This window comes from Daphnia carinata, chromosome 7 (genome assembly GCF_022539665.2).
Source record: "Daphnia carinata strain CSIRO-1 chromosome 7, CSIRO_AGI_Dcar_HiC_V3, whole genome shotgun sequence".
Classification (NCBI taxonomy): Eukaryota; Metazoa; Arthropoda; class Branchiopoda; order Diplostraca; family Daphniidae; genus Daphnia; species Daphnia carinata.
Window position 1 is genome coordinate 8,187,164 of NC_081337.1, and position 24,349 is coordinate 8,211,512.

Sequence of the window (24,349 nt, forward strand, 5' to 3'; positions counted from 1 at the left end):
TTGACTTCAATGCCAATTGCAGTCGCAGAGGGATGATAAAAATGTTTAGACAACTGAAAAGGCAAACCAAACTATAAAACAACAACCGATTTATCACATTGTTTTCAGCAGCGACAATATTACCGATACAAACAATCAAAGAAAACATTCCGACTCAATAAGATACATGAACATCAAAGATCGGGTATGGCATTTAAAAAATGGCGAATATGCGAATTACGAAACGAGTAAAGCGATTTTGTCTGGGGAAGTATTAAAGTAGCATGGCGATTTCACACAACACTTTCTCTGTCATCACGGTGGAGGTCGGAGAATTCTTCCGTTCCCGTCTGTGAACTTCGGACAAAAGTGTCTCCTCCGTGACCCACGCCGAACAGACTGACTAGCCACTGCTTGACGCTCTTGTTGACGGTGGAGGCGATGGCCGTGTCCTTGTTCTCTTTACCGCGTTTCTCTCCGGATGTTGGATGATGCAGTTGTTCGCACGAGTGCCACCTCTTTTCCGGCTCTAATAGTCCACAAGCTGTGAGGCTCGGTCGGGGCCGAGTACGATCACGACTGATGAGCGACTCGGAGTTGACGTCGATTCCTTCGTCATCATTGTGAATTAATTTCACGGCCTGATAGCCAGCAGTCTTGATATGTCCGTTTGGTCGAGACAACTCGGCTTGCTGTGGTTGATCGCCGTTAGGGATCGTCAAAACAACGTTGTGATCATCAGATCCGTCAAGAAGCCGAGTGTGTTCATCTTCGGTGTCGCCCTGAGACGCGCAACTAGGCAAAGGCGACTGCTCGTTCAGAGTTGACCTTAATTCAGACGGAAAAAGATCCAAAGATTTCGATTCTTTCCTTCGACGCTGGGTCGTTTTGTTGCCACGGGAAGGGAAGACTTGAGGAACGCATAGAAACTGTCGAGGTCCATGGCTCTCTGAAGCTATGCCTCTTTGCTGATTTTGCTGATGGTGGTGTTGGTTTTCGTCACCGGGAAAACGACCAAGTGACTGGCATCGACGTTGAGGTAAAAGCGGACTGGCAGTCGTTCCACTTCGGTAGTCCGCATCCCCACTCTCACTGGCCGCTTCAGCAACTATCTGAACTTGGCTAGCATGGGCGCTACGTGTTAATAAGCAACTGCGTCGAAGGCTCGCGTTTGACTTTGATGTGCGAACGGAACGCAGAGACCTGGCTGATTGGCTCGTTTTCCTATTGTAAAACTTAATTCCAGATAAAAGAAAATGATTTGGAAAAATCAGGAGGATATTGTACGCGTTTGAGAAGGCGAAGGTTTTACCATTGGAGATGGGGCTTGACTGGTGCTATTGGTACTGCTACATATGGAATCGGTAATGGAGCCTTCCAATATTTCGGCCGAATTGTTGTCATGGTGATACAGCCTGTTCGGGTGCCCTTGAATTCGTCCTTGTTGCCCAGCCAGTGACGAGCTCATCCGAACGCTTCCACTACCAACTGGCCTCGAATCAGTTGACACTCTTCGTGTCAGCATGGATTCAGCCCTGTGGAGCATCCGTGGACTTCTTCTTCGAAGATCTGACATGTTGCCGGCACTGCCGTTGGCGTTATTGGCTCCAATCGCACCAGAGGGTCGACAAAAGAGTGGGGCTTGGTTAGTTCCAATGTCCGTTCGTGCTTTGACAGCACCGCTGGTAACGCCAATTAACCAATGTGTTAACACTTCGCCCTTGCCCTTCATGGCAACGAGACCTCTTTCTTCAGTTACGTAACCACCAATTTTTTCTAGGGCTTTCCGACACTCGCAACTGATATGAATCCGTAATGGTTCACCATTCGATTCCATCCGAGAAGCTGTGTTCACTGTATCACCGAACAAGCAATATCTAGGCATTGTTAAGCCCACCACACCGGCAACCACGGGTCCTGTTGTTTGTTTTTAAATGGGATTCTTTAGATTCCAATTCAAATAAAATGTATTGTCTTTAATTACCCGTGTGGATGCCAATTCTGAGTAAAACTGGATCTTTAGGTCGATGGGACACCCTGTGATTCTTGACGGCTGATAGCAAATCAAGTGCCATTGATGCAATCATCCCAGCGTGAGCGTCGCCGTTTGGTAAAGGCAAACCAGAAACCTGTTTTACCATTCATTTGTTAAAGCAATCAAGGATATCGTTATAAACGAGTTGTGGTGAAACAGCTTCTTGTACTTACCACCATGTAGGCGTCTCCGATAGTTTCCACTTTGTACACATCGTAACCTTGAATGATGGAATCAAACAAGGTGTACAGGTCGTTCAGGAAGTTAACCACCTATTATCGAGGAATGAAATGCAAATTGACGTTATCACTAAATGAAAATCTCAAAAGCATTGCACAACAGTACCTGAAACGGCGTACTCTCAGCCGACATTTTCGTAAAACCGACAATGTCACTAAAATAAATTGTGACAGCCTCGTAGGATTCTGGTTCGATACCATAGCCTCTCGTTAATCGTTGGGCCACGGGTCTAAATGTCAATGCCAATTATCATGTGAGCTTGTTTTCTCGAGAAGCTAATAAACGTAATAATAAAAAGAGTAGGCACTGACTTGGGTAACATGCGATGAAGGAGATCCTCGGTCTTTTGTTTCTCTTCGTAGAGTAGTTGAGTGCGCTCGTTCACCAAAACTTCGAGATTGTTGGCATAGATCACCATCATTTCCATCAGCTGGTCCATAATAAACGGCTTCCTGTGGATTGATGAAACGACACGATAGCAAAAAGAGGAGAAATCGTATTAGACGCCGCGTCATTATATATGTTACACACTGTATATGCCAAACATAAAAGAAAGAAAAGCATTGTATAACTTACATTCCTTCTCTCATTTTACGAAGTCGGTCGCGAATAGTGGGGAAATCCGGGCGCTGGTCTGGCAACTCGGCCCAGCAATCTTCCATGCACGAGCGAATGTATTCCGGGCAGCCCATTTCGATATCTGGTTGCACGAAGATGCAATACTCTTGCAGCATCTTTGGAGGGAAAAAGAAAAATAAAAGAATAGGTAGTAATGAATAAATAAATAAAATATAGCTATCAAGATCTAGAGAAATGATTTCGTAGAGCCTAGAAATGAACGAGGAAAAAAACATTGTCGCGACGCCAGCAGATTTCGTTCACTACAATCTACCGGATAAGGAAATGAGGCTAGTAATTCAAGGGACGTCGGGTGCTGTTACGGCTCATACGAACTACGAGCCGAAACGACTTTGGCAGTTGCTCTCGACGAACGAATCGTATAAGCAGAAGGGAGAGGGGTATAACCATCAGACGTGCAGGCGAAATAACAGAATCTCTCTTTCGTTTCATAGCATTCTTTCACGCTCGTGAAAAAAAAAAGCCAAGGCGATCGATAATAACCAAACTGGCCATAAACTGGCGTATCGTTGGTACTTTTACCACAAATATACCCAAAGAAGTAAACCTTGTAGATTACGCACACAATTACACCATGCGTTGTAGTATAATAGTGTAATTTTATGCTCGTACCTGGAGATCGGGACGGAAAGGTTTCTCTCCTGGAGCCGGTCCAGCTCCAATCTTGTCGACGATATCTATTTCAAACCGGGGTGAAAGGAAAAGTTAAAAGCTAGAAAGACTAACCAAGTTATTTGTTGAGAGGGAGGAGAAATGAGGGAGGTTGTTGTGCGAGTCAGGCGTTTGCAAACTAACACGAACCTTTTGGCTCGAAATTGTAGCCACTGAAAGCGTCTTGTCGAGTCAGAATCTCAAAGAGGATCATGCCGAAGGCGTAGACGTCAGCCTTCTGTGAGCCTCGAACTGAACCAGACTGGTCGTTCAGCAATTCCGGCGCCTTCCATAACAAATCTGTTGGTTCAAAGTAAACAATGACAGTTGAAAACTCAAATGACCAAGATTCAAATTTTTATGTTGCCATCAGTTTAACGATGGCCATACACACGTTACGCATAGTGGGAGGAGACAATGCTGAAATGAAAAAGAACCAGCAACAATAAATCAAATACAGAAAAGACGGGTTATTTCGAAAAAATATGGCCAGTGAAGCAGGTCATAAATAATAACAGAAAGAAAGAATGTAGATTGTTACATTCCCTACGGATGCAAAAACGTTTAGCTTTCGTTTCTCAAGTTGCTAGGGGTTGAAAAGTTATGACGTTGCACCTCACGGGCATATGATTAAACCAGAAAAACAATCACAAAAAAAAAAACGCCCTAACAGTCGACATGGTAGGATGGTGTTGTAACTTACTGCGATAGAGTTCGTGATCTCCCATGGCATCCTTTTCGGCTGCGGCGCGCAACTCGTGTAGGCCGTAGTCGGTGATTTGGAGAACCCAGCGCGAAGTGACGACGCAGTTGGACGACTTGAGGTTGCCGTGGAAGTGTAGATCTGTTTTGTGAAGATGCATCATACCCTTGACCAGGTCGTTGACCATTGACGCTATGAAGATTGCCTCCAACTTGATGTCGTCGTTCTCCAAAATGTCCTGTCGTATAAAAAAAAACAATAAAGAATGAACTAGAGAAAACGGCCTGCTATCTGCATCGCATCCGCGATTCGATGTAACGAGTTTTTCTCTCACGTGGAATTTTTCTGTTCTTGGAACATTTTTAATGACTCCATAAATCTAACGCTTTTCGGAGCTTGCACGAATGTCTTGGATATTGACTGATTGATTGTCTTTGGCCTTACCGGTAGGGATCCCTTGTGACAGTATTCGGAGACGATCTGGATACGGTTGGGTTCGACAGCAGCGCCGATGAACGGGTTGATGTTGTCGTGCCGGATTTCGCGCATCAAGCGCATCTCCTTCATCGTCTTGCGACCGATTTCGTGCCGCTTGGAGAAGACTAGATCCTTGGTGCGCACGATTGTTCCGCGGTAGGTGGCCACTTTGGTGAAAACTTGATCCACGGCCACGCTCGCCAAACTCAACTGTAAATCAAAGAGATACGTATCAGTTGCAGATTGGCAGTTTGATTGATATTAAACCTTCAAACACCATTCTAGATTCTTAACTAAACATGTCTTCCCTTTCCGTAAAAATAGATGCCCTTCAATTCAACATAAAAAAGAATGCCGGTGATTTTGCGAGTGCTTAGATTATCATTATCGATACACTGTACGTCTCGATCGAAATGGAAAACAGATGTTTTTGAAATCTCCAAACCAATATTTTTCGGAAAGAATGGACCTGTTATTGACAAGGAAAAATGATTGGCCAGTAACAACTCGTTCTCGTAGTTCTGGAATAATAGTGAAACAGATGGCTGCGAGTTGGCTTCTGTTTGTGTGTGTATCCCTTTTCTTTTTTTTTTCTTTTCGTGCGCTATCCTCGTCTTCTAATAATGGGCATATAAAAGACACCCCGGCAGACACACAAACCGATTTTTGTATAAACAAGAAAAGAAAGAATAGAAAGGCCAGAAGTTACTTTGCTAGTGGATTTGTCCATGAACCCGTCGGCAGTCTGGCACGAAATTGGTATGATGTCTTTGGGATCGATCTTCCAAACGAGGCCAGCAATCTCTTGTTCGACCTTCCATTTGCGATAGACGAAGAGGGTCGCGATGACGGCCACAATGAAAATACAACCTAGCACTCCAGCAGCAATTCGTGAATCTCTTAGGCGGCGGTCGCCGTCACTACATTTTTCATTACCGTAGCCACACGGAGGCTCGTCCATTGGTGCGCGCTGACCCACCCACGAAATCTTGTCGGTTAGAGTGAATTTCTTTGAAGAAAAAACAAAAGCAAAGCGAATGCAATGAAAAGGTATTAACCCTCAGTTTTGTTGTAGTCTTATTTCTTTACAGAGAAAGACAGTCATGGCCGTAGAATATACTCTACCGGCGTGGTTGAATTGGTGTAATCGAATCGGCCGACCGGCACCATTTCGTAGTGACAGTAAAACGTGCTGGGCACCATTTTGGAGACGGCGATAGCCCGGGAAACATTACTGAACTTGACGGCCAGCACCGTGTAGTTGCCCTCCGAGTCGCCGTTGTCGTCGATCCTGATGGACGCCCCAGTCACGCCTGGGTCAGTGCACAACAGAGAAAAGAATTGCAGCCAATTTTAGCAAAGTGCCCGGGCAATACCAAAAATACACAAAAAAAAACTCTCAATTGATGTACAAGCGCAATCAAACAAAGAGGGAATATATAAAAGGCTTACTGTTATATTTGCGACCGCGAATATGCTGAAAGAGACGTGTTCCATTCTTGGCCGCTTCCACAATTTTGGCTGGTTCGGTTAAATTGTTATCTTTAAGCACGGCGGCCAGCGCGTTGGCATAGAGGAGCACGGCGTCGTACAAATGGGCAGCGTACATGGGAACGTGCTATGTGTGTTCCAATCGTGAAAGGTCATTCATCATCGTGATCGATTGACTCAAATAATAAATAACATATCGGCACTCGTAGCTCAAAAACTGCTGCCCACTAGCTATGGTTGCTAACCGTTTCAAAAATTGCAACGTTGACAATAATTATTTTTTTTTAGTACGTACCCGAACAAAAGTCTTGAAGATTTCCGGTTCGGAGAAATAGAACGGAGGCTCCTTATTGTGTTTGCGTACCATCTTGGAGAATTGCGTGAAACCTTCATCTGGTTTCGTAGTCACGATCATTAAAAGAGATTTGGCCGCTTCCGGACTGGGCGATTCCAGTTCGCTGCAGTTGCGGATTTCGCTCACCATCGTCTGTTCTGCTTCCGCCATTCGATTTGGCGCAACAGACAGATAGAGAAAAAAAAAGGGGGGAAATAATAAACACGAGACATTAGTTACTTACAACTTGACAGGTTGTTATATCGGAAAAACATTAAATTGATTTGCCTTGTCCCGCCTTGCATCGACGGCAGTGTTAAGAACCAGAACAAATGAACTCTTTCCACAAAAAGACGAATCGATGGTGGATCAACGACTGATCCAGCCTACTACTACATTACGAACACATCTATATGTAACTGGTTCTTTGCCAACCATTCTCTTCCCGAAGCCGAGATAGCTTAACAGATCGCATCCCCTGTGTCATCAATTTCTTTTGCTGCTGTTTGTCGAACATGTCAGACTGCTCCACATTTTCTAGTGGCAGTATTCGAATAAACGGGATTCATTCTCATTGTGTTTTTCACTTTGCTTTTTTTTTTTTTAAAATCAAAATCAAAGGTCAGACACGTCAGCATGCACTCTGCTGACGTGTGCACCAAATCTAGCGCGTTTTTAAAGGCTATTTTTGTAACGCCGTGGCATCTAATGGCCTGCCGAGATAACAAGAAAACTGAAAAAAAGAAAACAGTGTGAGACGATCAGCCCTTTGTTCTGATTGGCTCGCTCAAGTCAAACAACAAGGTTCCATTTTCATATTATTACAGTTGTTGCAGCTTATAGAGCCACAAACGCAAGAGGCTTTATCTCTTATCTCATGCTATACCCAGTGTGCGTGTGTACATATCCAACGCTTAATAGCCGGTACTCACGGACCCTGCACTCCATGGCCGCCACCGACGCCACTGACCTCATTTTTTTTTTCTTCAAAATTTCTTGTTTCATTTCTTTCCAACCAGTTCACATACATGAAGTGACTTGGCGAGATAACGCACATTGCGCGTCATGAAGTTCCTTTTTTAAATGTCTCCTTTTTTGCTTCTTCTCCTGCGCATGCTCACACCAGCCATCCCAGTTTTAGAAGAAAAAAAAAAAATCAAGTAGATGAAGGGCGAAATAAAGAACACTTACGTCAGGTACTAACATTACAATGAGACTCTAAAGACCCTCTAGGGATATATATCTGCGCGATATACTTGGTAAAGGAATAATAAAAAAAAATTAACTAGTAAAATTGCGCTCTTGAGTACGCTAAAGATTAGCCCATTATTTATGCTATTGTCACGCTGTTACGGTGTGATGTAACATTGCGGAATTTGAACTAAAGCAACTAGTGAAGATAATAAAAAAGTAAAAATCGACTCAACTCCATAGGTATTCTCTGGCTCGCTCCGAGCTGTAGGTCTCCCAATCGACGGAAATGACCATGTACTCTCCTTTGGTGAAGAGTCTCATCATCTGCATCGTCGTCATGAAGTCGTAGAGGTTGTGCGGCTCGCCAAGGAAGACGTAAACTGTCTTTAAAAATATAAAATGAAAAACAAAACGTTAGAATTTTAAGAACGAATATTAAATAGAGCGAGAAAGCGAGAGAGAAAAAAAATGGAAAATAGCGAAAGTGTAACGGGATATATGCAGAGTCCCCAACAAAAACAAAAACATGGAATCTGCCTTGAGATGCATATGGGATTGTTAGCAGAATCACGCCAAATAGCACACATCCAAAAATTGAAGGGGAAGAGAAACAGAAATTTAAGGAGGTCAGCCAAAGATGCCAAAAAGGCAGACTCTTTCTCCCATCTTTCTTTCGCTTCTTTCTCTTTCTGGGAAGAAAAGAGTAGAAGAAGATCTGAATTCCCAACTATTTCTAATGCTCAAACAGGGTCAGATTTGATAGTCGTTGCGAAAGAGATTTGCTAGCGGCCGTTGGCATACAAACCAAGCGAAAGTTACGAAATACGTTCATCCTTTAAAAGGCCTCTTAAAAAATTGTGACTCAATCACGAAGTAAAAGTGCTTACTTCGAGTGTCCGATCGCGTCTTCTCGAGGATGTCAAACGTCCACGAATTGTGACAGCAGGATTCGCGATTAGCGCAGCAGCGGTTCATGTCCTCGAACTTGAGTCGGTGATTGAGTTTCATGCTGCTGGTGGCCGTGACCCGAGCCTCCAGCGAATCGGCCACCGTCTGCCATCGCGGCGAGTTTTCGGCCACAATGGAGAATTTGTTCCAGCGGTAGTGCGTTAGCAGGGCCACGATCGATTTCGTCACCTGAAAACATATGAATAAAATAATCATTTACGAAATCAGTTGATGTCCCATTATTTAAGAGGTTAGGCACATTCATTAAAATAATTCCGTGTCTTCTATTATTTCTTACGATATAATAATGAAGTGCAACAGGCTCAGCGCATCATCCAAAAAAAGAACTCGCACCATGTGGCATACTCTAGAAAAAAAAAAAAGGAAAGCAAAGAGTGCCCAACTGAAAAGAGCTTACGTCACAGTCGGCAAATAGAGAGCGTGAAATGGTGAGAATGCGAATAAAGAAGGAATCCCGTTTTAAAAATCACGACATCACTCTAGAAAGGAGAGAAATTCCTCGAGCATAAAAAGAGAGGGGGGGGGGACATTTTTCCTTAGCACAGCTGTTGACCTCCGCCCAACTTGTTTTACGCTATGCGATTCCGTCCTTATTCACGATGAATTATCATTAGACAGGGCATTGAATGACAAGAGGCTGAACTGCGCCATACCTTCCAAAAGCGGGCAAATGTTGGCCAAGTCGTTTGTGGCCTAAATGTTCTTTTAAGACAACAACGACAGTCAACATCTATCGTGCGGGACAACTCAAGGGGCCGTTTGGCGGCGACATCAGGAAAAACGAGAAGGTCAACACAGTCAGTCAAAATTCGATAGCCATAATTCAATATCAAAGAGCTCTCGTTATTCCCAGAAAAGTAAAAAGGAAAACAGGCTGCACTATTATATCGTACACACTCGTTTCTCGAGGAATAAAACAAACGTATCAAGAGATAAAGAAACAGCTTGCAAAAAAAAACAAAACAAAAAAAACCATCAACTTTGAGAGAACCGCCCGAGCCATCGTGTCCGTCGCCATGCTCATTTGTAAATTTCGTCCCTGACGCTCAAAGTCTTCAAGGTCTGTTCGATTTGCCACGCACGAATACAAATGTCATTAAGCCCTGCATTTGCGCCCGTTCTACTGTCCACCGTCTATCCGTGGAAACATTCACGGAATAATAGAAGAATGACAAATGCTGATGGCACCCGGATCCTGTTACATTTGGCTCTTTTAGAATTCTAAATAGCAAACGCCCAGTTTTTACTTAACTATTGAATGTCGTCGTCAAGCTGGTTGAAATGAAACGTTAACGATTAATTTTCGTTGCTGCACGCAGAGAGCTTGAATCTTCGCACAATTCCCGAGACAAAGGTACAAAGCAATAAAACTTGAGAAAGTTCGAAACATCCTCTATCGAGTATGTTGATGCTCTGATCAAAAGACAAGAAAAAGGGTCAGCTAGTCCAAAACGATTGTGGACGAATTGACGATAGAAACACAAACCGCAGGTGATTCGGTTATAAATACGAATGAGATACAACTAAAGAATGTAAACTTTGAACTGACCTGGGTCTCCGTTGGATAGGTCCGAATGAACGTCGGAAATTTCTTCTTGTCCGAGACGGTGTGGTCGGCACATTTCTGTTTCAAAATCATCCATCATAAAAGAAAAACATAAGAATGATATATTCAACCAAAGAAAAAAGAATTTAAAAATAACTCACATGAGAGATCATCAACCTGTTCCAGGCTGAAGCGATGGTAGCTTCGACATTGCAGGTGTTTTCAGGTCCAAAAACAGCTACAACATCTCGGCACATCATCTCGGTGAGGGATTTCGTGGTCAGCAGCAAATCGGATCGAGTGTCATTGAATTGAAGAACCAAAGAGACACCCTCTGGTAGGATTTTTTGTTCTTCAATACGCTTGAGAGCGTAGGTAATGGCTCCCGAAATTGATAAGCCTTGCTTGTCGCGATGCTCGCCCAAAATGGTAGGCAAATAGCCGATGGTGAGGTTGACCATCGGTTTGCTCGTCTGCGGTTCCGCCGGACCGATTAGCAATAGCGCAAAGAAAAGTAAAACCAACCACCACCAACACTGTTGCCATTGGCGGCGGGTTGCCATCAGCCCCGTTTTCACGGGCATTACCTGTAACAGATTCAAACGATGGATCAACATGAGCTGCAGAAAATAAATTCACGGGTATTACCTTGCGCTGTTGTCGATGACTGGTCGGTTTGAGTGGCGAACACGTAACCGCCGAGTACAGCGGTTGATCGGCAACAATAACAGGGAAGTCTTCTCTTCGGCCAGACATGTTTTGTCTGATGGTCTTTGGACGATCAATTCACGCCGGCCCTGTAATGTCATCGAGTTGAGAATATAACACACAAAACATTCATCAGATCAATAATAAGAATATGACAGCAGCTTTTGTGTACCAACTTTCCCCTCACCAAACGTAAGAAAAAAAAAAGGATAAACTTTCAGTCTGACATGGATGATGAATAGCTTTGTTTGCATTACACACATCTAGGGCGACAGTTGAGCAGATCTATCATCAAAATTGGCCAGGGCTCTCAAGAAAACGATCAAGTTATCCTATAGATCTAAGCTTTTGAATCAATAGCAAGCACTAAAGGCAACCAACTGCCAACTTAAAAACCTGTATGGCAACTGTTTAACCTTATATTGAAACTCCTAGGTGATATCTATTCATAGAAGAAAAAAAAAACCTTACATTGAAGAGATGTTTTTCTCTTCTTGGCTTCGGGCTTGACGATGACATGAAATCAAATAGTAAAAACGCCATAACAACAAAAAGTCCAGTCAGTGGCCATGCACAGAGACTTCTGCACGGTTTGGCTGTTTTAAGCAGACGAAAGAAAATGGCAGAACAGAAGAAAAAAAGTGACCATTAAACAAAGTAAAATGGAGGGAAAAGAAAGACAACCGTGTGTCGGTTGGTTTTGTGGGACCATAGCAACGCAATGAAGAGCCAAGGTCGCTCTAACGACGAACAATAATGGCGAATGACCAAAATGGAAAGACAGAGACAGGAGGAAGAGAGAGAAAAAAAAAAGAATTGAAAAACGCCGTGTGTGCGAAAATGAACAACGTCCAACAACAACCGAAAAGGAAAAAAAGAGAAATAAACAAGGCACAACTGGATGAGCCGCCATGCCCCTCAGCGGGAGATATTCACGCCGTTCCACCGTTTCCACTGTGGCACGCGGAACGTAATAACGGATAATGCTAACACACTTTTTCTTTTGTTGCCCGCTGCACTGGAATAACGACCGCAAACGCAACGGTGGCCAATTAGCGATGATTGGTATGAAGGCTAACAACTTGACACGTCAACCCCATAATCATTTAGAATTTATTTGATGGCCTATCTTTCATACACTGGCCGCAAACCAATTGAAAAGCTACTAATCAAACAGTATTAACTTTCAATCAACTATTATCTGGCCAGCAAAAGGAAGAAAGTGGTTGCGTGATTGCTTGATAATGGCGGCGTTCATTTACCTTTTGTCCTTGTTGATGGGCAGCAACGAGAGGAAAAGAAAATGGAATCGTTCCTTTCGAATCGGTTACATTGTGTAAAACGCTAAAAGGATTTCCATATATCGAAATCGAGTCGACGACCAAGTCCGTGGATGGCCTCAGCTGTTTGAGGACGAAGGAAATACCCGACGAAAGGGCATCACAACAAGAGTTATTTATCCATTTCGCCAGTGTGTCTGTGTATAAGTTTGCGCTTTTCTTTCCTTCTTTGCCAAACTGTCGACGCTTATCTATCCAATACAGCGAAAAGACTAACAGCTAAAAAGACATTGTGTTGCCCTTTACCTCCTCTCCATTGTTACCACTTGTGTCTTCTTTCTTCCACGTGACCCCCAAATTCCCTTTCTTCGTCCAAGAGGTCTCCATTTTTTGTTCGGGTGATTTAAAACATCCACAGTCGGTCCAAAACAAAGACAAGCGCAAATAAACTGCAACGTGTAATTACACACTGGGGGGCAAAGCTGGATAGTGCAATATTTATCACGAAATGTCGACTGACGTGTTGCTGAGAAGGGAGACCCTCGTTTCCAAGAAGAAAACCTTTTTTTTTTTTTTTTTTAGGGAGATCTCTTTGCACAAGGACCTTGGTAGCTAAAGGATTCCAGGGACAATCCGGAATTATTTAACGAAGGGACGCCTGGTGCGGCATTGCGCTTCTGAATTTTTTGCCTCCAAATGTAAGATGACATTAGGGAAATCAAACCAATTCAAAGAACAACGCAGATACCATTGAATTATTGCGCAAAAAAACAAAGGCCTGCCTGCCATTTAAATAATAATATGAGATCTTTCCAATAAGGACTTTGATTCAGCTATAAGTTTAGACTGGTGATGGGAGAAGCTGATATCCTTAAATAGGATTGTATCGTCGGATGGGATGTGAACTGAAAGCTGATGCCGTTCTCTTCTTCGTTAAATTAAAAACCGTGGATGTTTAACGACAACAAACTTTTACCAACAACAAGAATACAAAAGAGCCTTTAGGAATCTCGTAAGGGGTCTTCTTACGCATTTTTTTGTACGCATTTGTTTTTGCTTCTAAAGACGGAGAGACATTTCTATGCCGGCAGAACTCGTAACGAGACGAGTTAGCGATGAGCACGCAAAAAACGGCCTCGTCTATGAGAACAACTGTCCACTTAACGATCGATTAAGAGGAGCATACATGGAAAGTGGATGAACGTGATGTCGGACGATGGAGTCACCAATAGAACAAATGAAAAGAGGCTGTCCTTTGCTGCGTTAGTAACACGGCCGCCATTTGAAACGTTAGCCATATCTTCCAGTCAGCGAGCAAACAGCACACACACGTATACACATAACGGTGTATGCATAGACATAAGGCCCTTTATGGAGAAAAAGAAAACTAGGGCGAAATAAGGAGGGATAGGGCCATGTTCGTTTCACACGCGTTCAAATGTGACATTCGTGCGCCGAAGCGTACACTATAACTACATAGCGCATAAAACGTTGGACTAGAGGAGGCCAAGAGGAAATATGGCGAACAAAAAGATAGACCCACCCTTTTTATACTGTTTAAAGCCGGGCGGCGGCCAATATCGGATGACATGGCCGGACTATGGAGCGGAGGCTCTCACGCACACGCAAACACACACAAAAAAATGCGGAAGGATAATATAGGAGACGATAACAATCCCGCCCAAGAAAAAGAAAAAAAAAAGCTGCAGCTTTGTAACACAGAGAAAGTAAACGGTTTGGATATTTTCTGTGCAAACAAAAAGCGGATGCTGGATACAGCCGGAGTTTTCCATCTGATGGAGAGCCGCTGTGGAGCCATCGTCGACGAGAAGAGAATATCTTAACATTCTGCTTCTGTTTTTCATGCCCGAATTTCTTTTGCCTTCCAACTGGATGCTGTTGGCTGGATGGGACGTACAGAATATAGGCAACCCTATCGACTGATAAACGACCAAAATGCTAGGCTACAAGGCTCAAAGGGGAACGATCGTGCGTTTGGGATGGGTGGTTGAGAAAAAGGGCTGCTGAATTACGATCACGTTGTTCCATCGTGCACGGCCATATAAAATCGCGAGAGGAAAAAAAAACTATATAAACGTTACGGCCCTCCAACTTGGCGCTATTTTCCCGTGATGGGGTTACATATCGAATTGGAAAGAGAAAAAGAGCGCTGACCGTGAGGCTTTCTTCGCGCTAGTTCGCTAGCCTCTTGGAATAAAAACAGAGAGGATCGGTAATGGACCCGACGCTGTAGTTAAGGTCTAAGCGTTTCGGTTTTGAAACTCTACACTTGCGTGTAGATTAGGGAAGAACTTGTTTCCAAAAGCCTGTCGGCAATGATGATGACATGGCCTTACACTTATTTGTCGGCAGCGGTGGGTGGAGGGGGGCGTTGAATGGCACGTCACAGTGCAACGAACCCGACCACTCTCTATGGATGTGCGGGAGTTGTCGAATTTCGCCAGCGCTGCCGTTATGCTATGCAACTTTACTCTGTATATACACATTTGGCCAAATCGGATGATGTAATTTGCTCAACGAGATACACTAGCCTTTTGTTTTCAAACTTTCCGCACGGCGGCGAGATTCTTTCCGAATGCCAGGCGGACATGTGGGAAAAAAAAGAGCATATATGCATGGACCGATTGTTATAGCACGAAATACTGCACTCCATCACGTACGCACTGTTTCGTACACACGCGAGCAGAAAATATATTTCAAAAAAAAAAAAAGAGGGGAAGGGAGCAATCCTGACTGCGCACACACAAAGCCTATACGATATGGCATGTATACTATAGTGCTTTACTGAAAGAAAAAGTCTAGCCAGTCGTATTTTTAGATATTGTTTGGCTTCTCCCTTTTCTGCGCCTTCTGATTCTCTTTGTATGTGTGTGTCTAGGAGGGTGGGGGGTCTATGATGGAATAAAAAGTTTGCTGCGACCCAGCAATCCTTGATGTAAACTACATAAAATAGATTATTATACTAGACCAACTGTCGTTGGACCGTAAGGGCGCACGCCTTTTCTTCGATTAAACAATCCGTTGGGTTCGTCGAGTTGTTGGACTGCTGCTGATCGATTGCATTTCAACCCATTTAGTTTCTTTTTTAACTCGTGTGTTTGTTTTTTTATGACAGTCTGCTTTCTATCAATTATTAATCATTTTACTTGTCATCGTTTCTTCCTTGTTTTTCTGATGGGCGTTGGCCATCGTTGGCTATTCGATTTTTGGACATTATCAACTGGACCACTCAATAGTGGCAATTGGAGTGCTCGGAAAATGAAACTGTAATATATGTTAGATAAAATAACGAAAATTGGTTTAGTGGAAGGAATAAGGAAAGAAAAATAAATTGCCACCATAACGAGAAATGAAATAAAAAACAAAAACAACAAAACTACCGCGTGAAAAGATGTGTATATAAATAGGAAACCCCGGAGCGAAAGGGGTTGGTAAAGTGCGTCGTTGTTAGAAAAATAAAAACAAGTCAATTCTTTTTTTTTTTTCTGTTTCCCGCTTCGCAATTCCCGCCCCGCAATTCCACGCACTTACGCCAACGTCCACCAAGTATCCGATACTTTAATCGACGTTCTTTTTTTTCTTCTTCTTTGGCTACTTTTTCTTCTGATTTTTCGTGTTCCTGGTAATGGTGCTCAACGGTCGCGTTTCAAACAACAAACACGTCCACTGATGTAAAACTCTGTGTATAAGTGTCTCGAATTCGATTCCAAAAGCGAACGTTCGGGCGGATGCACATGACCGCCCGATAACCTTTTGCCGACCCGCCGCCGCCCCGGACGACCCGAGCTTTATTTCTTTTCGCAGCCATTGGTCACACGAAGGAAAATACAACAACAGATGCGGTAATGTCAATGTGAGCTTGTAAGTCGAGATTTCCAACGAAAAAAGAAAAAAAGGATATGAGATAGGGGAAGGACAGAAAAAAAAATAATGATGCCGGTTCACGTTCTAATCAGTTGACTTTTGATTGCTACAAGATTGCTGGCTGCTATATATACGAATCGCTTCGATTAAGCATTTGGCTATAATACAGATGGAAAACATTTAATAAAGAAAAAAAAAGTAAGTAAACCGGGATAATTTGGGTTTGTTTGGTGCTCCCTGAATGCTCTGCCATCGGGATTCGTATTACAACAAGCCGATGAAAATAGCGGGTGTACACCAGAGTTCGCCTACATCGTAGTAATAAGACATGAAGAGGCGAATGAAGAGTCACCATATCAAATCAAAAATGCATAACGTCGTGGCCCTGGCGCGGTTAACTCTTCAACGGAGATTGTGTGTCTGTGTGTACGCTCTGCGTGCTGCACAACAGCGTGTCGAAATTCGTAATAGAGTAAACGGAGCGGCAATGGCTAAAGAGAAAAAAAAAAAGGCTGAGGCGGAAGCGGAGGATTGTGTGTAGACTATATCCGGCTGAAAATGGAGAACGCACCAGATAAGATTACACTTGCCAGTCACAGAAACTTTACATTGATCCTCTCGGTAAAAATATCCCATTTGGGTTATTGAGACTCTTCTTCACGCACATTAAACGTATGACCCAATGGGAACATCGAAAGGCAAGATTGGCTTGGATTATTTTTTTTTAACTGGTGGGGAACACAAAATCATATGAAATCGAAACCAATGGATGTGCGGTTTTCTTTTCGATTGAACTCAAACATATTTTGCAGCCACCGCAGCGTCCTGTGGTTTTTTAACGTTAAAAAAGCTCTTTTTTTTCACGTTTTTCTTCTCCCAAAATAGAAACAATATCTGCAACGACAACGCGTCGCTCTTGTTTCCTTCGCATCGCCTTTCCTCTTTGGCAATTCCCAAGGTCTGTTTGCTAGCTAACGACACCCTACGACTGTTTGTTCTTTAATTTTGTACGAGCGAGAGTTATTTCAAATGAGAGTGACGACACAGAGTGGAGGCTTTCCTGTTCAATCGATTAAGCAGCTGATGGCACGCAACATTCAAGAGGTCGCGATCTGAAAACTTTCCCGACTTTCCTAGGAACTACTCTATAGACTCAATTTCATTTCCTCGATTTTGTCTTTTTTCTAACACAACGTTTTGATTGGGTGCATGGCAGTTTCGTCTCTGTCAGACGAGCCGTCCCAAACGGATTGCCAGTGGCTAAATCGTCTACAACATCCATTGCCTCAGTGCCTTAAAAAGGGTATGAGTTAAGGACTTGGGGCTGGTTGGATACAGGATAGTCGTTCGTAAATGAATACCACAAGTGTAGCCGAGCAACTGAATATAACCAGTTGAGCATGCAACATCCGGCCAGACGGGCAATCAATCAAGAGAGATTCATCGGAAACGATTCGTCGATGTCGTTACGGCACAGTTTCCTGCAGCTGAGAAATCAGACAGGCTAAAATAAAAGCGATACAATAGACTTTTACGATTTAAAAAAGACGTCTCAAAAAATTTCCTTTTTGTAAATAAAAATGTGAAGCAATAAGGAAAAAAGAAATCGATGAAAATCTGCTGCTATGGCGCACTCGAATTTCAGGGCCTGTGAAGCAACTGTGAAGAACAATTCTTTAAGAGCAAGCCTCGAGTTTGTGAGTTAATAAAAAGACAACGGGGATTCGCAATAAGAAGAATATTAGATGAGAGAAAACAGAATTTTTTTTTCACCATGTGTTGCCCTGACTCGGATTTTATCAAACGCCGAACAATATGGTACAGCTCTTACAACACCGTGCAGCTAATATGGAGAAATGCCAAAGTCTTCTCTTTAAATCGTTAATATACAGCCCCATTAAAAAAGAAAAAAGAGCCATCAAATTTTTCGATTGAAATGGCAGCCTGATTTTATATTCGTACGATCGATGGCGCGTTCCGCACAATGACGTCTCCCGCTGTTACGTGACATACAAACACAGGTGTCTCTGGGTACGAAATATCGGTATTTTAGATTCATGTACGAAAACATCTGTCCACTAAATCCTCTTAAAAACGAATGCAATTTTTAGATAAATGCGAAAGAGAATAGGGGGTCTTTGACGTCAGTCAATTTTATGCTTGTCCCGCAGCAACGATCACTTTGAACACGTATGCTAATATTCGCTTAAGGTTCATTTAGGGTACATTTTAAAAAGCAATACTTTAAGGTTGTCAAACCACAACAAAGATCCACTATACAACAAATGGAGAAAAGGTGGTGGTCGATAACTGATGGATGTGCGGATCTGCTTCGAGGGTTCGCTGAAAAAGGCAGGTGAAGTAACAGCACGAGCAAGCTTGCATGTAAATTGACGTCCAACAACTTAAAATGTTCTCTTTTATCTCTTTCGTCATCGATGGCTAACGATTTCCAGCTAAAGCTAGAAAACTGTTCGTAGAAGTTCTGGAACAAGGAGCTCTGCTTTTTTCAATGGCCCATTTTCACCGTTCTCTGTTGACGTAAGCAAGCAGAAGCCTGATAGGCATTAGACTGTTTTGACCTCTGACGACCTTGCGCATCACGACTTGCATTACCTTGCGCGTATCTAAAAACGTTCAGAACTCACGAAAATAAACTAACAAAAACTCAAACGGGAGGAAGTGGAGCAAGATAATCGCAATAAGACGATGCACTTTGTCGTTTGGTTTTTGTTTGTTATCCACAAATCTCGGTGACACCTGAATACATTTTCTGGCCTCTTTTGTATTGTGCATCCGTGCGATAGCGCAAACATCGGGAAAATGGCGTCTACGATGGGGAAAAAAACTATGACGTTATTCCCATAAAAAAATGTTTGGTTTAACGGCAATATCATATATTCCCCGTCGTATGCTGCCACATGCGTCTTTGAACATCTTTGATAAACAGAGTAAAAAGGGGACCTCATCCGTCAACAGGTCACACGCATTTTTCTAGCTGAAATAGCGAAAAAAAAACAACAACTATTCAAAAGGTCGTCAACCTTTTCGAAGAGATTTTTCGCGCTTTGCATTTGTTTTGTTTTTTTTGTCTATAAATTTTTTTTTTATTTTTGCTTGCATTCTATTCACGCTGTTTTATTTTTAAACGGACAGACCTGGACGATCACCAGAATGGGTGAAGAAAAAAAATGTGGCTCACTCCGTCTAAACAAGACACGTAAGGCACGGCTGTGTGTATATACCGCCGCTACCTTGTTACGTGACGTTGATTGAGCTCATCTGATCTGGTATATTTTTTTTTTTTTTTGTAGGCCCCCTCTTGGTCGCTATAAAGCACCATTGGCTGGCTTGATGATGCTGGACAGCTGGGTCGTTATGATTGGATGCTAACGGTGAATGTCAGTAGTGAAGTACCGTCTTTTATGTCTCCAGCAGCAAGCGGCAATAAATATGTGTGTGGGCTACGTGCCATCGATTAAGATGGCTGTGCAGACATAGCATCAATAGATGCAACACGTCACTGTCTCTCTTTGTCGGTCATCTACTTTTTTTTCGTGAAAAGGTTGAAGCCTGTCAGACATAGTGAACCAATCGGATGGCATCAGCAAGAAAAATGCGTCTGTCGTGTGTTTGTATGTTAAATGTTATGCCAGACGCCGTCGACTGGTTCTATAAATATAATTGGGTCTACTACGACGACTAACAGAGAAAGACGAAACAGACGCAAGCTCACAGATGAAAATCCCCTTAGCAAAAAAACGGGGTCTTATCCACTTTCTCTCTTTAGTCCAACTGGCCGTCCGGCTCCAATATATGGAAACTGATTAACGACAGCAACCTTAAATCCTGTGTGTTACTTTGATCTCTCGGATTGATAGCCAAGAGGTCACAGGTTCAATTCTACAAAAAAGATATACTGTTTGGCCATGGACTTTAAACCTTTACTCTCGTGATACCTGGAAAAAAAATTAACTTTGAAGAAGATAGTTTCTCTCCCCCCCCCCAACAGAAAGTAAAAATAAATCAAAAGACAAAACGATTAGTTCAGTGAACGCCCCATTACAGTCAGCAATAAATATCATAAAGGGATTTTCTTGGGTGTAGAGTCACGTATGTTTTATACACCGTAACAATTGGAAATTTCGGCATGAAAAGAAACGCTAAACGGAATACAATAAATGAATCGAGACTAATGCTGACAGATGTTGTGACCGCCAGACGATAAAAAAAAACGTACGAAAGTCAATATTTTTTTTTGCGTGTGCCAATTCTTTTTGGAAATCGTTAGCTATATTGAGAGAGATAAAAAAAATGACATAAAGGGTCAGCTAGTCTGATGATGAATCATCGTTTTCTTCAAATTTGTTCTTTACCCTTTGAATCAGTCTGATTGATTATGGATACGTCAGACATGAAATCGTTGTCATCGGACGGTGAAAATTACACACAGACACGCACACCGTACACTCCATATAACGAATGGATTGTACCGGAACGAACCGGTTGTTTTCCGTTTCAAAGAAAAAGAAAATTCCGTTGATGACGAGACCAATAATCAAATGCCACAGTTAATTAAAAGATGAAACTAAAAAACAAAAAAAAACGTATTTTTAACTGTCCTGAATTGGTTCTTTAATTGGAGTACATTTCAACTGCTGCTTCCATACCGGATGAAACAGCCACGCACGACGATAACGGAATGCGTTCGAGTCGATGTTACAGTTTTAGACTGGCAGATAGGACGCAGTAAGTTAATCAGGTCAATCAAGCCAGTCCATTTATTTGCTTATTTAATAAATAGCTTATTTTTGCATTCCGTGCTATTTATATATATATATATAAACCCACCAAATAAAACGATCTTTTTCAGCTGATTTTCTATTTCAAAAAGGATGTAAAAAGTTTCTTATCGTCAGTGGAAGATTACTCGTCGGGTTGGAGGTGTAGTTTCCTCTCTTGTTATCACCCATATCAACGGTTATCATCCTCCAGTGAAACATGTAGTGACTGTGGGTTTAGCAATCATAAGCCACTGTGCAAACGAGACATTGACCAGCAGGCTGATTAAAAACAGGGACGCATTGGTGGTCTCTGAGGCGGTGTTTACACAAAATAAAGGACCCAAAAGTAGCGATCCTGTCAGTCTAACTTCTCCTATCCATTGCTAAAAACCCGTACTCTACTGAAAAGGGCATGTATAATTAGAGCGCGGGCTTGTGCCTGTTATATTGGGCTTTGGACATCAGTCGCAATTGTTCATAAAGGAAACTGATTGTCAAGCAAAACGAATACAAGTCGGACGAAAATGCTCAACTGGAAGGATAGGGGAAAAAAAACAAACACAAATAAACGAGGATTTTAACCTTACCTTGTTTGGATGAACGTGTATGTTGATTTTAAGTCGGCCTCAGTTGTCGATATACAAAAGTCCCGACCGTCCGTAAAAGAAAAACTGGACGTGAACAGAATTTCTGATGACCTCCGTTCGGGACGTAGCTGATACACACACACAAACACAATCCTACGCGAGGGCCAAACGTCAGAGCCAGAAAATATGTACGGTTAGAGAGCAAGTAGTAGAATGGGGGGAGAGGGAACACACAAACACACACAGAGAGAGAGAGAGGAAGAAGAAAATGCCCGGCAAAAATCCCAATAAAAACAATCGAAATGAACGCTCTCGTTCAACTGGTTTCTCTCCCTCTCCCTCTCTGCTCTGATATCTATTGTTTCGTCTGCTCTTGTTGTCGTCTGTAAACGTATTATTGGAAGCCTCTCCGAGATTCTGATTCTGTTCTTTAAAAAATAAAAAAACGGACTCTTTTGTGTCTGTAGGGTCTTGTTTTAGTCCCGTTGTTTACACAAGCACTTTAGTGTTTTAAAGAATTCAACAAAAGAAAACTGGATTTCTTTTTTCTTGTCGAATTGGTCAATAGCACCGTGACTCTTCTTCTGTAACTTCCTCTTCGTTATTGCCTTCGTCGTTTGCTCCCAACGATGATCGTAACGATACAGTCACCGTGAACGAGCGGGGAAGAGGTTGTTGCCGGCAAACACATAAGATGCTGGGCGATAAACTGAAGAGTGTTCGATTAAACGGAGCGGCCAACAGCATTTTTGATGTGTTTCGATCATTCCCGTAGTTTTTGTTTTGGTTTGGTGATGGTCTGGGAAGAGGGCAAAACAAATGCAACGAACTATAGAGACGTCCAACCAGAAATTATGGTTCAAAACACAGTAACCCTGCTGACCGAAAAAACAAAACTATTTTCTCAAATGCGAAATTTTGTGAAGGGGATCCGTTTCGAGTTTTCAAAGGGCGGAACCGTTTCCTTAGGGCGCCTTCCGTTGGCTTTTTTGGCTCCTGAAACGGGGCGATTTCTTGATGTGTGAACAGTGAAAGCGTGTGGCCGTCAGCACAGAAAACACGCCTGTGTGTGCTGATGAACTTTTGTCGGTCAATTACCAGAACGAGCCAGGCGGTTGTTGTTGGATGCAAGGGACCTTGGCACAAACTGAGTGAATCAGCTATTGCAAAAATTGTGACTGTTGCACACCGCTACCGCAAAATGTTTAAGTAGTGGGCCAATTACCTAGGCCTAGGCTTCGCTTCATTGATGATTACCCAAACCGGTTTGTAAATAACTACTAACCAAGAGAGATTTTTTTTGGTGGGACTTCCTTCTTCTTCTTCTTTTCCGTTGTTATCCTTCCCTTCAAACGACAATTGTTTTCTCTTTCTTCTTTTCTCTTTTAGCCTTTTTCTTTCACCTTCAATGCGGTCACTTTCCCTGCATTTTTGTTTTCGTGTTTAAAGGTGGAACGATGACGTGGTGGAGCAGCAGGAACCACAAGTCATGATGAACACGGTTGAAGACGAGTCAAGAAAGGCGATATATTTTTTTCTAAAACAACACACAAACTCTGGTGGTGGAGCTGACACGCAACATCCGCGAAGACACACGCCAAACACTTTTGTTTCTTTGAATTTCTCAAGACCGAAAGTTCTATTATTTATTTTGGTTTAAAAAAACAAAACAGGCTGTTGGATCACATCCACTCACGTCTGGGCACGTGCGACCATTTTTTTTGGTTACCTTTCTTTCTTGGTAATGTGTCAAAAAAAGGGAACGCTGACGAGGTGCGTGTTTATGCTGGACGTGATTTTTGTTCCGGGAAGGCACCAAAAATAAAATGGAAAAACAAAACAAAACGGGATAGAACTCGAAAAATCTTGATTGAGTAATTGCCGGAATGAATCGGCGGCTATTGTTGTTCGCGTTGCTGTTTAGCAGCAAGTGGATGCCTTCTTTTTTGATGAGCCTCGAACCGCTTTAATGATCCCAACGAGCGGTGAGACGAAGAAGAGAAACTTTCACGGGGACGAGCTGCATTTCACGCCGGACACGTCTATCCCGATAGAAACCGGGTCACATACTAGCCCGTCTCGGCTGGCGTGCGTTGGTGGATAAAAAAGAGAGCCCGAGCGAGCGCGAAACCGCGTGAGTCGTCCAATGTGTGTACAGTACGTCCCTCCCCCCTAATCCACCTCACCCTCTCTATTCACTATCTCCCACCCCCCCCCCTTCCAAAAGCGGCAACGTATACATGCCCTAGCACACACATACCTCTCAGTTTACTTGAAAACAAATTTTTTTTCTTTTCGTTTTCGAAAGATGAAATACTTTCTGTCAAGCGCAAATGAATGGCGGAAAACGTCCACCCGTCAATGGAGTTTTGCAGTGCGGAACTAGAACATTAAGGGATCCGGAAAACGAGAGTTTTCGAAAATAAAAAAAAAACAGTTAAAAGAACAGAGTAAAAGTAAAAATGGGTGCATGAAGCGAAATCACTGCCCGAATTATGTAATGTACTAGGCGGACCCCAGCGAGTTGGTTCCGCAACGGTATGCACGGCAGACACACTCAGGCGGGCCTTCAAAATCCAAGAATGAGAAAAGAGAAGGGGCCGTCGAATGAGAATACGAGGGCAATTGGCCGCATTACGTACAACAGCATATAACATAATGAGGGGAAAACATCATATTCCAATCTTTTTTTTTTTATGTATTTTCTTTTTTTGGTCAAATATATTCGGAACTTTCTGGCTCGAAAAAAAAAACAAACGAAACGAGTGAAAGTCGTCAATTCACGTCATACACTTTGACGAATCAGAGAGGGGCGGACAAGCACTGAATGGCAATACGGAATGAAGG

The 24,349-nt window shown here is 42.8% G+C and overlaps 1 protein-coding gene across 2 annotated transcripts; it reads right to left on the reverse strand.

Moving 5' to 3' along the window:
- Positions 1-72: 72 nt before the first annotated feature.
- Positions 73-23,099, reverse strand: LOC130687390 (receptor-type guanylate cyclase Gyc76C-like). 2 transcript variants are annotated; one of them, XM_057510546.2, is made up of 21 exons: positions 21,503-23,099; positions 10,907-11,055; positions 10,420-10,845; positions 10,262-10,336; positions 8,631-8,880; positions 7,977-8,123; positions 6,511-6,707; positions 6,177-6,342; positions 5,850-6,037; positions 5,434-5,733; positions 4,692-4,934; positions 4,248-4,485; positions 3,695-3,844; positions 3,506-3,570; positions 2,831-2,988; positions 2,566-2,706; positions 2,360-2,483; positions 2,188-2,286; positions 1,964-2,108; positions 1,292-1,896; positions 73-1,214 (listed from the first exon to the last, which is right to left on the reverse strand). In XM_057510546.2, exons 2-21 carry the CDS (start codon positions 11,012-11,014, stop codon positions 273-275), a joined length of 4,767 nt encoding a protein of 1,588 aa, XP_057366529.1. In that variant the 5' UTR covers positions 11,015-11,055; positions 21,503-23,099; the 3' UTR covers positions 73-272. The 2 variants fall into 2 exon arrangements, with proteins under 2 accessions (XP_057366529.1, XP_059352241.1); XM_059496258.1 differs by lacking the exon at positions 21,503-23,099 and adding an exon at positions 11,438-11,593.
- Positions 23,100-24,349: the final 1,250 nt, after the last annotated feature.